Here is a 13,390-nt window from a genome sequence, read left to right on the forward strand (position 1 = left end):
TCCCATGGAGGTTTCACACGTGTCTCCTGCGTACGTGCTGCTGCTGACCCGGGCCCTCCAGGAGGCCTTGGGAGGCCTTCCCAAACCGCATCTGGGTCAACCTTCTGGCCAAGAGCCCAGGGGCTGGAAGGCTGTGCCCACTTGGAAAATGGAGTTTGTGTTTTCTCGCCCCACATGGGACTGTGAAGATCCCGCTGGAACCTAAGGCCACCATCTTGGCTTTGATGAACCCTGGAAAGTAAACTAGGGGCTTGACCCAGAAGCTGAGACAACAAAAGGTCAAGGCCAACAGGTCGCATGCAGTGGACAGACTGGCTTGTGCTATGGTCCTTGAGCTTCGTGGTTTGTGAGCTTCTCTAGGAAAATACCCAGGCCTGATCTGAGATTCTCATTCAGTAGGTCTGGGATGAGGCCTGAGAATCTGAATGCTAACACATGTTCCTGGTGATTTTGACACAGGTGACAAATGCTGGAACCAGGGGGCTTAGTGTTAAACCTCAGAGTAAACCTGGGCTCCGCCTCTAGCTTCGTGATCTTGAACAAGCTAATTGAATTTTTCTCTATAAAGTGGGGTTAGTTCCTTACAGAACTGTTGTGAAGATTAAATGAGATAATGTAAGTAAAGGGATCAGATCAGAAAATGGTACTTACTGTTGTTGTTGAGGCATTAAGGAGTAGGGAGTTTAAAAGGGTAGGGAGAGGGGTAAAAACATAGTGGAAAATTGAAAAGTGGGTGTATAGAAAGCCCCTCAACAGTTACTACATGAAAGTATGTACTCAGTGAATCTTCAAAAAAGGCCAGATCTTGAAATCCATATACAAGTAACTTTTTAACTATTAAATAATATTTTTAATTGAATGTTTGAATAATACATTCCCATATAATAAAATAGGTATATGTGAAAATCCCTCTTTCCTCTCTTGCCTGTTGCCCTGCTTCCCCATCCCCTTAACACAGGTAACCACTTTTAATGATAAACAGTAGCTATGTTAATAATAATAACGTTCATTTATCCCTCACTATGAGCTACCTACTGTTCCAAGTACTTTGTGAATATTAACTTATTTGCAAAGCTGTGAGGTAGATGCCATTATTTTCTTTTTTTATATATAAATGAGGAAATTGAAGCACAGAGATTAGGTAGCTCGCCCAGGATCACTCAGCTATTTGCTGGAGCAAGGAGGCAAATACAGGTAGTCTTGCCCTGGAATCCATTGAGTTACCCTCTGCACCACCCTTCCAGAGTCTCTTTATGCAAAAGCAAGCAAATATTTCCCTCTTGGTTTTTCCCCAACAGGTAGCACATTGCTCTTTCTGTTTTGCACCTTTGTTTGCTTTTGTACTTAATACTTTTTACTGGGGATCGTCCCCTATCAGACCAGTGCTTCCTCATTCCTTTTTACAGTACCGTATGATTTTGATTAAAGATAGCACAGTGTGAGCCCGTTGTGAGTTCCTGGGTCTTCATGCCTTCTGAGTTCCAGCAAGCAGTCACTACTGGTCTGAACCTGCTCGAGGGCCCATCCATGAAAGGGGTGATGGTGGTGTCTGCCTCGCTCAGGATCCAATGAGAAAGCTCACGAGTGTTTTAACAAGATCTTGGTCTATAGTAAGTACTGATAGAGGTTAACTGTTATCATTATCATCACCTGCCATATGGGCATGAGTGTACCGTCTCTAACTGCCTCACTGGTGTCCTCTGAAGATTTTGCATATCTGTGAAGTGCAGATATCTTGTTCCACAGAGGACACTGTCAGTTAAGGCCATGGACAGGCAGCAATGAGGAAAGATATCCCACTGTCCTGGAACAGTACAGAAACTCTGTGCTGATGTTGGACCCATCTGAGCTTTTACCAGACCTGGGAGGGGTAGAAGACGATTTTAATTCACAGAGAGGACCCGCTGTCCCTAAATCGCCAGTCAAACTTTGTGATGATCACAAAATCTTTCCCCTTCCTGTGTGATCGGCTGTTCACAAGTGAGGAGGTTTGACGTTCTCTGACTGGCCCACGTCACCTGGGCAGGTAGACACAGAGCTTTGTGTGTCCTCAAGTCTGGTGCTTTTTTTTTTTGCTTCTCTTGGGGAAGAAGCGTGAAGAAGAACTGGCATCACCCCTGTAACTCAGACAGAAAACAAAGGGAGGGAAAAGCGTAGAGAATATAGGAAAACCGACTCAGGATATTTTTCTTTTAAATGTAAAATGATATCATGGAAGAAGTTTGAGCTCATAAACATGGAGGATAAAGTTCTGGTGCAGTCTAAAAATGGTAATTAGGAATCTGAAAGTTAGACTTACAGAGTTAATCTGTAAACTGGACGGAGGTGGGGGGGGGGAGGGAAAGTTCAGGTGTTTTCAGAGATTCAGAGAAACTCCCACAGATAAGAGTCAATGGAGACAAAACTCAAAGTACCCTGAGACCCATATTCATCAGATAGCATCAGCTTAATTTTCACTTTCGCTTTGCTTCTTCCGCCTTTCGATGAGCACTTTGGGAGAACGTAGATGAAGCAGTCGAACACATGCTCAAGGCCATATAGAGTTCTGGAAGTCTGAGGCTAGGTCCCAGCTAAACTGTGACTAACTATGTGACCTTGGGCCTTTCTCAGAACCTCAGTTTCTATATCCGTAAAGTGAGGGTAAGAACTCAGTTAATTCATTCCTATGACAAATATTTATCAAGCAACTTACATGCCAGGTATTATTGAAGGTGTTAAGGATTCAGCAATTCTCAGAACAGAGAAATAGCTCTTCCCTTCCAGTGGTCAAGCCACTTCCAACTCTTATCAATTTTTTTTCTCTATACTTTAAATGATGACTGATGGTCCAACTACAGTGCCTAAATGCCAAACTTGATGAACTGGGAAGTCAGTGTCTGGAGGCTGGAAGGGACCTATTTTGTTTTAATTGCGTGGCCCGCCATCCCCCACCCCCCTTGATGTAAATGGTATTGAATCACGATATCCATGTGGAAAAGTGCACATATTTATGAATTTTCACTAACTGCCACCCCATGAAAATGATATCCAGATCAAGATAGAGGATAGAACCACTGCCTAAGAAAGTCAAGTCTCCTTCTAGTCCCTAACCCTCCCACTATAAGGAGAACCACCCACCTGACTTCTAATACCATGGATTAGATATTTTATACGATAGAGTCATAACGCTCTGTCCCCTTTTGCATGTGTCTTCTGTCTTCGTTTCCAACAGTCTCCAAAACAAAGTTCCACACAATGGGGGGCTAAAAATAGGAATTTACTGTCCCACAGTTTTGGAGGCCAGATGTCCAAGAAATCTATAGATGTCGGCAGGGCCACACTGCCTCTGAATCTCTGAGGTTCTGGCAGTGGTGTGCTAGCAATCGTGACTTCTTTAGGTTATGGCGTAACTCAATCTCTGCCTCCATCACTCAAATGTCTTCTTTCTTGCCTGTGTTCAAGTTTCCTCTCCTTATGAGGATAGAACTTCTATTGGATTAGGACTCATCCTAATCCAGTTTGGCCTCATCTTAACTAATCATGTCTTCAAACATCCAAATAGGGTCACATTCATGAGGATGGGTGAAGACTTGAATGTATGTTTTGGGGGAACCCCGTTGAGTTCATTCATGTTGCTTCATGTTGTCATGGTTTGTTCATTCTCGTTGTTACCAAATTCTCATATATAGAGTGTATATGAATATACAACAATTTATCCATTTTATCATAAATGGACAATTGCGTTAGTTCCTGTTTGGGGTTATTTATAAATAGTTTTGCTATAAACATGTGTGCACCCATCATTTGGTAAATACGTTTATGTTTCCTTTGGGTATATACCCGGGAGTGAAGATGCTGGGTCATAGGAAATGTGTAAATTCAGTTTTAGGAGATTCTGCTAGTTTTCCGAAAAGGCTATATGAAGTAACCTCTCACCAGCAGTGTGAAATGTTCCAAATGCTTAACCTGGTCACCAGCACAGTTTCTTCAACATTGTAGCCATTCTGTACTGTAATCTCCTTGTGATTTTGATTTGCGTCTCTGACACTTAATAAAGTTTAGCAAGGGAACTTGTTTTTTTTTTTTAATGCAGTTTTATTGAGATATAGTCACACAGTATGGAAACTATCTGAAGTCTGTAGTCACTGGACCCTGGCCTTTTTAACATGACAATTACACAGAGCCATCTGTCCACTGGGGTCAATTGTTTTTACAAATATAATGGCCAGCTTTCTTGGGAGCCCTGTTTCATGCTAGTACTAAAACCAAAAGGCTATACTGTTCAAACTTCTTTCACAGTCCCTTACCAGCTTTCTGTTTCCCCAGTAAGAAGAAGAAAAATGGTACAGAGCGCTGGGTCAAGATCACCCGGGATCGAGTGATTGCACCTGACTATCAATATAGCATGAATTTTGAGAAGGTGGGCAAATGCATCATAATCAACAACAAGAACTTCAGTGAAATGACAGGTAGGCATTTGAGCATGGGCTAACCTTTCCTTTTCCCTTCCATTCCCTAAATGTGCATCAAGACTTGTATCAGACATTCATCAAAGATACTCAGTGCCTATCTGCTGTGGCAGACAGCCCTCCAAAGATGATACCTGCATATCCAGGAAAAGTTTTGGAAATCGATGCAGGGAAATCAGGATCTTTCAGCTTGAGGTCCCAAAGCTGACATGGGACGCTGATCAAAAGAACTAAGAGTAAAGGGAGAGAGTGTAAGAGTTGTTTGACTTGGACTAGAGCTGAGAGTTGTCAAAATGGGGGTCTCATCTTTTGTAAGTAGGCTGAGTTACCTGTCCTTTGGGTTTGCCTCTTATTTCACTTGATCTTTTAAAAGGTGGGCTTGGAAGGTGTTTTCTGTACTCAGAGCATTTACACTGGAGTTGGTACCATCTGCTTTTGGTGTCAGGCATGATGACACCTGCGTGACAACAGTGGGCCAGGCATTGCTCACCCATGGGTTCCTTTCTTGATTCCCACAGGGATGGGCACCCGGAATGGGACAGACAGAGATGCCGAGGCCCTTTTCAAGTGCTTCCGAAGGCTGGGTTTCGAAGTGGTCGTCTATAATGACTGCTCCTGTGCCAAGATGCGGGACCTGCTTAAACAAGGTGTATGCTTTTTCCCACTCCGCTGCCTTTTCCTGTACCCAGCATTTGGGGATCCACGCTGGTCTCAGGAGGACACCCTTGCAGGGCAGAGGAATCAGCATGAGAAGCTTCTCTTTTATCCTGGCCAGTCCATACCTGTCTCTAGGGCAGACATGACTCTTCGAGGAAACTTAGGTATCTTCATGAAAAGAAATCAGCTTTAAATTCCAATAAAACTGTCTCAGTTTCATAAGACTAGTTCCTAAGTAAGGAGGAATTATATTTTGTTCTGTCTAGAAAAGAATTTTAGCTTAAACTCTTCACTGGTGGCAGGGAGAGGATAATAAGCGCCTATTCTTCTGAAATACCTTATTTTTAATAAATCACTTCCACCTACTCTTTCATTAGATCATAAACACGGCCTCTGCAATGTTGACAAAATAATATTAACAAGCCCATTTTGTAAACATGGGGCTGGGTCTTTAGAGAGGATAAGAGACACGGTGAAGGTTACAATTTGTGGGCACAGAAACAGAACTCACGCCCTGGTCTTTTGACTCCAGAACAATTGTGTCTGTGGCACACTATCCAGTGGATACTATCTGGGCTGCTACTCCAGCATTTAGGGCAAGGGTTTGAACATAATCTCCTCCCAACTCATTAGACCCACTGGCAGTAGATAAGAACAGTAGCTGCTACCTTTCTTAGCTATGTACCTATAAAAAGGAAAAGGCTCCATCTCTGCTTTATTTATTTTTAAGCTAGATATCCTTTCCTAATTTCTTCAAACATGGATCTTAAACTGATTGCCTGGAGCCTGGTAAGCTGCATGGTAGAACAGACTAGAAATGGGGAGCCTGAGTTCTGGTTCTAGCCGAGTTCTAACTGCTAGGTGAGCTAAGCTAAGCACTCTATCACCTGAGGCTTTTGCTTTCCTGAAATGGGGATCACCATACTGGCTATTCCTGTTTCTTGGGACGGGAGTGAGGAGTATCTGAGAGGAGATTGTGAACATGCTTTGAAAAGTATAGTGGCCCACACAGACATGAGGACTGATTACGGTTCTGTTTTCATGCAAGTGAGTCATTCCACTGGAGATGAAAGCACATCACAATCATAGAATGCTCATGTACTGTCCCCTGTCCCATTAAAGAAATAAAGCAGTTTTGTTTTCTTGACTGTGTGTGTGATAGGTTCCAGTGAGGGCAGAACTCCATTTTCCAACTCATATCTCAATTCATCTAATCTCAACCTAAGTTAAAGGGGGGAAGGAATTCCAACTTTTACTTTTCCTTCCTCTTGTACATCTGATTAAACTTGTACCATGATTAATCTAAAACCACCATGCAGGGGCAGGAGCATCACAGAGATGAGATTTGGAGGGACAACTCCTGCTCTGTCTGTGAGCCTTACAGGACCCCAGGTTAGAATGAAGCTCATACAGGTTGAGTCAACTTGGAGGGCAAGGTTACAGAACTTTTCTGAGACTCTAGTTTCTTATCAATGAAGTAAAGGTAAATTGTGCCTATTTCAAGCAGTTTTTTGTAAGGGTTAAATAAGATAACTCATGTAAAATATCTTAGCCATTACCTGCATTTTGTAGGGACTCAAATTCTCAATCTTACTCTTTCCCCATCATCGATAATAGAAAAGAAGAAAGAATACATTAATTAGTTCAGTTTGGTAATTAGTTAGACTCAAAGAACCTTAGATGAATTCAAGCTGAGCCAGCTGGCTACATGGTTTATGATTCTTCTCTTTAGCAACATAGTTTGAGAGCAACTCTAGCATATTTATCTTATTTTCTTTAACATATGTTTATATGATGGTGATTATGTGCCCTGCTTTGCAACATTAACTCATTTAATAGGTACTATTAATATTTCCATTTTACAGACAAGAAAACCCAAGCCCTGGAAGGTCAAGTCAGTTGCCCAGAGTCACAGAACTGGCACACAGCAGAGCCTTGCTCTCCCTTCCCCAGGACGCTGCCCCCAAGTCCCTGCCTCAACACTTCTTTCACCCAGAGCTCACTTCCTCACTCTGATGAGAATTCTAGCGCTCTCCTGCTCTCTAATTTCTCTGCACTGGTCCTCATTCTCTGCAGAAGGATGGCCCAGATGCATTCCACGCCCTTGAGAAGAGCCCAGTTTCCCTGCTCCCCTCCCTGGTTCCTCTCCAACAATAAAATGGCAGCTGCGAGGCTGAAGGGGAATAATACTACCTCTGAGATCGAATAGGACTTAAGATTTGACTTTTCAATGTTAAAATTGTTTGCTTGCAGCTTCTGAAGAGGACCATACAACATCAGCCTGCTTTGCCTGCATCTTGCTGAGCCATGGAGAAGAAAACTTAATTTATGGAACTGATGGAATGACACCAATAAAGGAGTTGACAGCCCATTTTAGGGGTGATAGATGCAAAACCCTTTTAGAGAAACCCAAACTCTTCTTTATTCAGGTAACCACTCTTCAAAGGCCAACACAATTTGAAATGGGAGATGATCAGAGAATTACTTGAACTAGATCACTTTTACAAATCCCTGTGTTTCAGTGGGCGATGCAGATTTGGGGTTTTGTTTTTCTAATTTAAATGATTGGCATTTGTATTTACATTGGCTCACAAATTGTGAAGATTTCCGTAAGACACTGTAATACTTCTGTGCACTCTGTTTAGTGATTTGACAGAGTATTCATTCATTGTTCATTCTTTTACTCATCAAATTATTATGGAGCTCCTAGAATATGCCAAGCACAGTTCTAGGCTCTGAGGACATAGCAGTAGACAGTGTACACGTTTCTATTTCCAGCTCCGTAGGGTGATCTCTGCTTTGATTTTTAGGCATGCCGTGGGACAGAGTTCGATGATGGGATCCAGGTTGACTCAGGATCTGTCAATGACACAGATGCTAATCCCCAATACAAGATTCCAGTCGAAGCCGACTTTCTCTTCGCTTACTCCACGGTTCCAGGTATCAAATCAAGTCATTGTCTGCAATGATACCATTCCATTCCACAACTGAGATGCAGCTTTGGGGGGCTGTATTCATTTTCTATTGCTGCCGTAACAGATTACCATAAACCTAGTGGTGTAAATACTACACATTTATCTTCAAGCTCTGCAGGTTTCTGGGGCTGAAACTCAAAATATTGGTGCGACTGCCTGCCTTCCTGGAGATCCTAGGGGAGGATCTGTTTCCTTTCCTTTTCCAGCTTCCAGAGGCCACCCATATTTCTTGGCTTACAATCCCTTCCTCCATCTTTAAAGCCAACAGCCTCACATTTTTATGACCCTTTGTCATCAACATTTCTTTCTCTGTCCACAGGTGGGAACACTTTCCCAGTTTGGGTCCTGTATTAAATTGGGCCCACCTGAAAATCCAGGACACTTTCCCCATCTTAAGGTCCATTACCTTAATCATGTCTACAGAGTCCTTTTTGCTCTTTAAGGTTACATACAGGTTCCACGATTAGGTCATAGACATCTTTGGTGGGAAGGGACTTATTCTGCCTCCCACTAGCTTGTGTGCACTTTTCTCTCCAGGAAAGCTGAGTTCTCCCATTCATTATTCCTTTTTTTTTTAGCATGGGCAGGCACCGGGAATCAAACCTGGGTCTCTGGCATGGCAGGCGAGATCTCTGCCTGCTGAGCCACCATGGCCCACCCCATTATTTCTATTTTTATTGTTAATTATAAGAACAAACATTTCTGTAGCTCTGTAAAGAATGTTTTTCATGTCTTTAACTCCATATCATCCTTGTGTAGAGGGCTAGGAAATGTATTATTGGTATCTTAATTTTATAGATAAAAAAATTGAGGATAGTGCAATGGTGACTCAGTGGCAGAATTCTCGCCTGCCATGCTGGAGACCCGGGTTTGATTCCTGGAGCCTGCCCATGCCAAAGGAAAAAGAATTGAGCTCCGGTGAACTTAAGTGATGAGTTCAAGCTCACATATCATCTGTTTTGATACCCAAAAGGGCTATAGCTCAGACCAGGATTTCTGATTGAACTGTCAACCACTTTACACTGCAAGCTGTAAAACAGGATCAGAAAGTGTTAACAGTTAATAGGCCTACTCATTTACCAAGCACCATGTTTGCCTGAGCCTGTTCAATGAAAGTCCTTCCTTTGTTTTAGGTAAAAACCATCACTAACGTAGAATTCTTCCAGCTATGATAGTGGTTTGTCCAATGCTTGATACAAAGTTGCTGGCTGCAGTAAACGAGTCCCTGTGGTTGGAAAACCAGCTTTGGCAGGATCTACAGATGGGATTTTGTGACACTGATAACTTCACACATTTTAAGGATCTTTTAAGGTAGAAAATAATTTGATCTTACTGCTCAAGGAAGCAGTATAATGGGAGCATATATTTGTATAAATAGACCCAATGAAAGAGGTGTACATGTTCTGAGCAAGGTCTGGCAGAATTAAAGGAGGGGCAGGCATGAGAAGCTTCCTAAAGAAGAGCTGCTGTGACTGAGACCTGAAAATGTCAGACTGCAGGGGGAAGGGAAGGATGGCTTTCCAGACAGAGCACCAAGGGGTCCAAAAGCCCAGTGCATTTGGTAAAAATCAGGAAGGTCCTTAAGGCTGGATCACAGGGCATGACAGGGCATGGCAAGGGTAGAAACTGAACAGGTAAGCAAAGGAATCCATTATGGTGAGGCCCTGTGTGCCCTGCTAAGCAGTTTGAAGTTTACCCTGATGAAAAGGTGGAAGGAAACTATTTTAGGTAAGAGTCACAGCATGAGATTTGCATTTTAGTATGGTTACCTTGGAGACTCTGTAGGAGTGGGGTTGGAGGACACAAACCTGGAGGCAATAATGAAATGGAGACATAATGCTTGCCAAGCTCACTATGTTATTGTACTGAATGAGAGCATTTATGTGAGCACACTCTACAAATGAAGGCATTGTAATACTGCAGTGAGCTGGAGTCCTCAGGCTGCAGAAAAGAATTCTAAGTGCACTTTGGTCATTTCGCACAAGTAGGTTGTTTCTGATTATTGTACATTTCTTCAGTAACCGACTGCTATAAATAATCATGATGACCCACGTCTCATCAAACTAGTGTAACCAGTTGGCAGTAGAAGAAAGAAGCACAGCTCATCATGTACACCAAATACAATGTGTCTTTGTTTCACATGGTCCTTTTAAATTCGGGGTGGAAGTTGAAGCTTTCCCTACCTTTGAATGAAAACTTCAGTAGGTCTTCTGACTTTTCTTTTCATTTTTAGATATTAGACAATATTATGGTCATTTTTAAAAGTCATTTACAGTTGCAACTCTGGAACCAAATGCTCAGTCTGAGATAATAACTAAAACTCTGACCCTGACTTGGTCTTACATCTCTCCCCACTTGTAGGTCAGATGTGCTTTAGACTGGAGACCTTCAAGGGGCTAAGGAAGGAGGCCTTGATCCTTCTGCTTTCCTGCCTCCTCTCTATTTTACCAGATCCCTTCCTAGATTCTCCAAGGATCAAAGATGGGACGGAGGGAGGCAGAAGTAGGGCATAAGGCATGGGGACCATGGTCATCTTGCTTCTTGTGCTATAGGCCAGTTGTGCGTTTAAAGCTGGGTGCTTTCCTCTTGGGTGCTTTCAGGAATTCCTGGGTTCCTGGGGCCCTTGCCCCTGCAGTCCCATGCCTGAGAACTTGCATCTCCCGTCCTGGTTCACATTGTGATTCCTTCCTCAACTCCTGCACATTCTCCAAAATATGTGGTTAGTCTCTTTATGCTGAGGTCTCCTTGCCTCTCAAGAAGTCCTGTAGGATAGGGCCCAGGATGGCCAAGAGCCAGCTTTCTCTTCCATGGTCATCCTGTGCCCTGACAGCACTAGCCATCCCAGGGCAGCAGGCTCTACTAGCTCTGCTCTTAGGGAAGTTGGTCGGCTAGCCACCTCTTGCCTCTAGATTTTTTTTCAGCAAGAGCCAGGTTTTAGTTTTCTGTGTCTCCTAATAGCAGGAATACGTCTCAAAATTCTCCATGTGGTTCTGCAAGTCCGTCTGTCCAGGCTTGGGTTAGAAAATAACCAAGAGAGTAGTGAAGAGTTCCAGAGTTATGGAGTAGGTTCTCTGATATTTCCTTTGGAAATCTCCATGTGGGCAGACCTGGTCTTACACTCACTGAGGTATCTTGTATGTATCATGTGTGTGCCTCCATCAAAACTGATACAGAGGGACCTTTCTGCAGCATCTACAAATACTGGTCCTTAGCAGTGTTGTCTGTTATAAGATTTCCATGCTGGAATACCAACACATCATTCAACCCTGTAAAGCCAGGTTGTTTGTTCTCTGAGCATACCAGCATAATTGTCATTAATGTCTCACTGAGAAGTAGGATGACATCTTTTCAGAAAAGCAGGGTCAAAAGCCCTGAATACTGAGAGCCTATTCTCAGTCCTGAGTTGGAGCAGCTACCAGAGTCAGCTGGTTTCATCTTCTTTCTGTCCTGTTGAAGGCTATTACTCGTGGAGAAACCCAGGAAGAGGCTCCTGGTTTGTGCAGGCCCTCTGCTCCATCCTGAACGAGTATGGGAAACGTCTGGAGATCATGCAGATACTCACCAGGGTGAATTGCATGGTAGCCAGGCACTTTGAATCACAGTCTGATGACCCACACTTCCACCAGAAGAAGCAGATCCCGTGCATGGTCTCCATGCTCACCAAAGAACTCTACTTCTGAAAAAGATTCGTCTTGTTGGTGCCTTTTAGCTGGGAAGCTGTGGAACATTTGTTAGTGAATCAGACCTTTTTTTTTTTCTTTTTTGAGGCTCTTGAAATATCTGGGACTTCTAAAAGATTTTAATTTCAGGAAAATTCATTGATCCAACAGGGAAGAAACTTTGTGGTGCTATCACATGTTCCTCTGAATTTTTGGACACTCATTTCTTTTACAATGTTATTCATTTGATAACTTTGTAATTCCTCTTAAGATTAATTTTCTGTTTGTGTTTCTTTCATTTTGTTATTGCACTTAGTATATAAAACCAAAACAGCCTCCTGAGTTGACTCTTGACTGTGTCCACTACAGTTGGTGATGACATTTGTAGAATGTCAGAGTCATATTTGCACCTACAGAGAGGCTCCCAGTGCTTGGTGAAACCAACAGTTGAGAGAATATGCCTTCACCTGTATTGCAGAAAGTGGGTGTTGGATGTGGTTTGAGTGATTTTTCATTGGCTTAGGAAAAGATTCTCATGCCAAAATGCCCTGATGCATTATAAGAAAAAAAATTCTGTAGTTCTAATGTGTATCAGTCAGGATCCAACTAGGAAAACAGAAACCATTCTAAGGTGTTTCAACAGAGGGGACTTAGTACAAGAATTGATTTACAACAGTGCTGAAAGAGAAGCAAAGCAGCAGGTTTTGTTGAAGGTTGTTACCACACTTCAGCTATAAGGATAGTGGGGAGAAGAGGTGTTCCCAGAGTCTGGAGCTGGGCCATCTGCAGGAGCTAAGACCATGGGGGGGAGCTGCCTAGTGGGAGCTAGGACCATGGATTGAGTGTGGAAAATGGAGCTGCTGCATGACAGTGCCACTGCCTGAGATGGAGGCAATGCCAGAAGCTGAATCAGACATGGGAAAACACCCTGGCTTTGTCCCTCCTTCTGCCCCTTAATCTACCACCTTACCATTCCAACCCTACCTGGAAGCCAGTGGCAAGGCACCCAGGATGTGTGAGTTCTCGCAATACAGAGCAGAGCAAGCAATAGCCAGGCAGTGGAGGAGCCAGAAATGGATGTAAGCCTGGCATATAATGTGAATATAAGTAATCATATATCCTAGGGTTCAGCAATTAATCAATTTAGTCATTTACTTGGTGACTTGTTGAATATCTATGTATTGCTTACTCTGTGCAAAATAATCTGTTTTTGCATTAAAATTTACCTTGGCAGTTTTTAGATTATTTCAAACCTTATTTGGAGTAATTTTTTGTTACCCTAACTCTACAAATGGGAGGAAGTTCATGGCAAAGATTTTTGCACTTTGTTTCCAAGGTGGTGTTATCTTTTGAATTTGTGATAAATTACTATTTTATTCTGCCAAATAATTTGTTAACAAGCAAATGTTCATATTTATTGAATAAAATGTGTTTGCTTAATTCCTAATTTGCTTAGTTTGCTTTTATTTATGGTACTGGAGAAATGAGAAAACAGGATAAAATATGATCCTTCTGACTTGACCTCCACACAAAATATAATACATAGTGTTTCTTTTGAAGCTCAAACACTAATAAAATAGTAAGTAAATAATCACTTAAAAAGCAACACTTTTCACATAAAGGGTTAATCAACTGATAAAGCTGCTTGTGA

The 13,390-nt window shown here is 42.5% G+C and overlaps 1 protein-coding gene across 3 annotated transcripts in view; it reads left to right on the forward strand.

The window, feature by feature from the left end:
• Positions 1-13,186, forward strand: part of CASP7 (caspase 7) — a 37,144-nt gene extending 23,958 nt beyond the window's left edge. For all 3 annotated transcript variants that reach the window (XM_077126080.1, XM_077126082.1, XM_077126081.1), the window contains 5 exons: positions 4,306-4,448; positions 4,967-5,095; positions 7,359-7,534; positions 7,916-8,045; positions 11,537-13,186. In XM_077126080.1, the coding sequence (XP_076982195.1) occupies positions 4,306-4,448; positions 4,967-5,095; positions 7,359-7,534; positions 7,916-8,045; positions 11,537-11,760 (802 nt within the window). In that variant the 3' untranslated portion in view covers positions 11,761-13,186. The remainder of the gene's footprint in view (positions 1-4,305; positions 4,449-4,966; positions 5,096-7,358; positions 7,535-7,915; positions 8,046-11,536) is intronic.
• Positions 13,187-13,390: the final 204 nt, after the last annotated feature.

This window comes from Tamandua tetradactyla, chromosome 13 (assembly GCF_023851605.1).
Source record: "Tamandua tetradactyla isolate mTamTet1 chromosome 13, mTamTet1.pri, whole genome shotgun sequence".
Classification (NCBI taxonomy): Eukaryota; Metazoa; Chordata; class Mammalia; order Pilosa; family Myrmecophagidae; genus Tamandua; species Tamandua tetradactyla.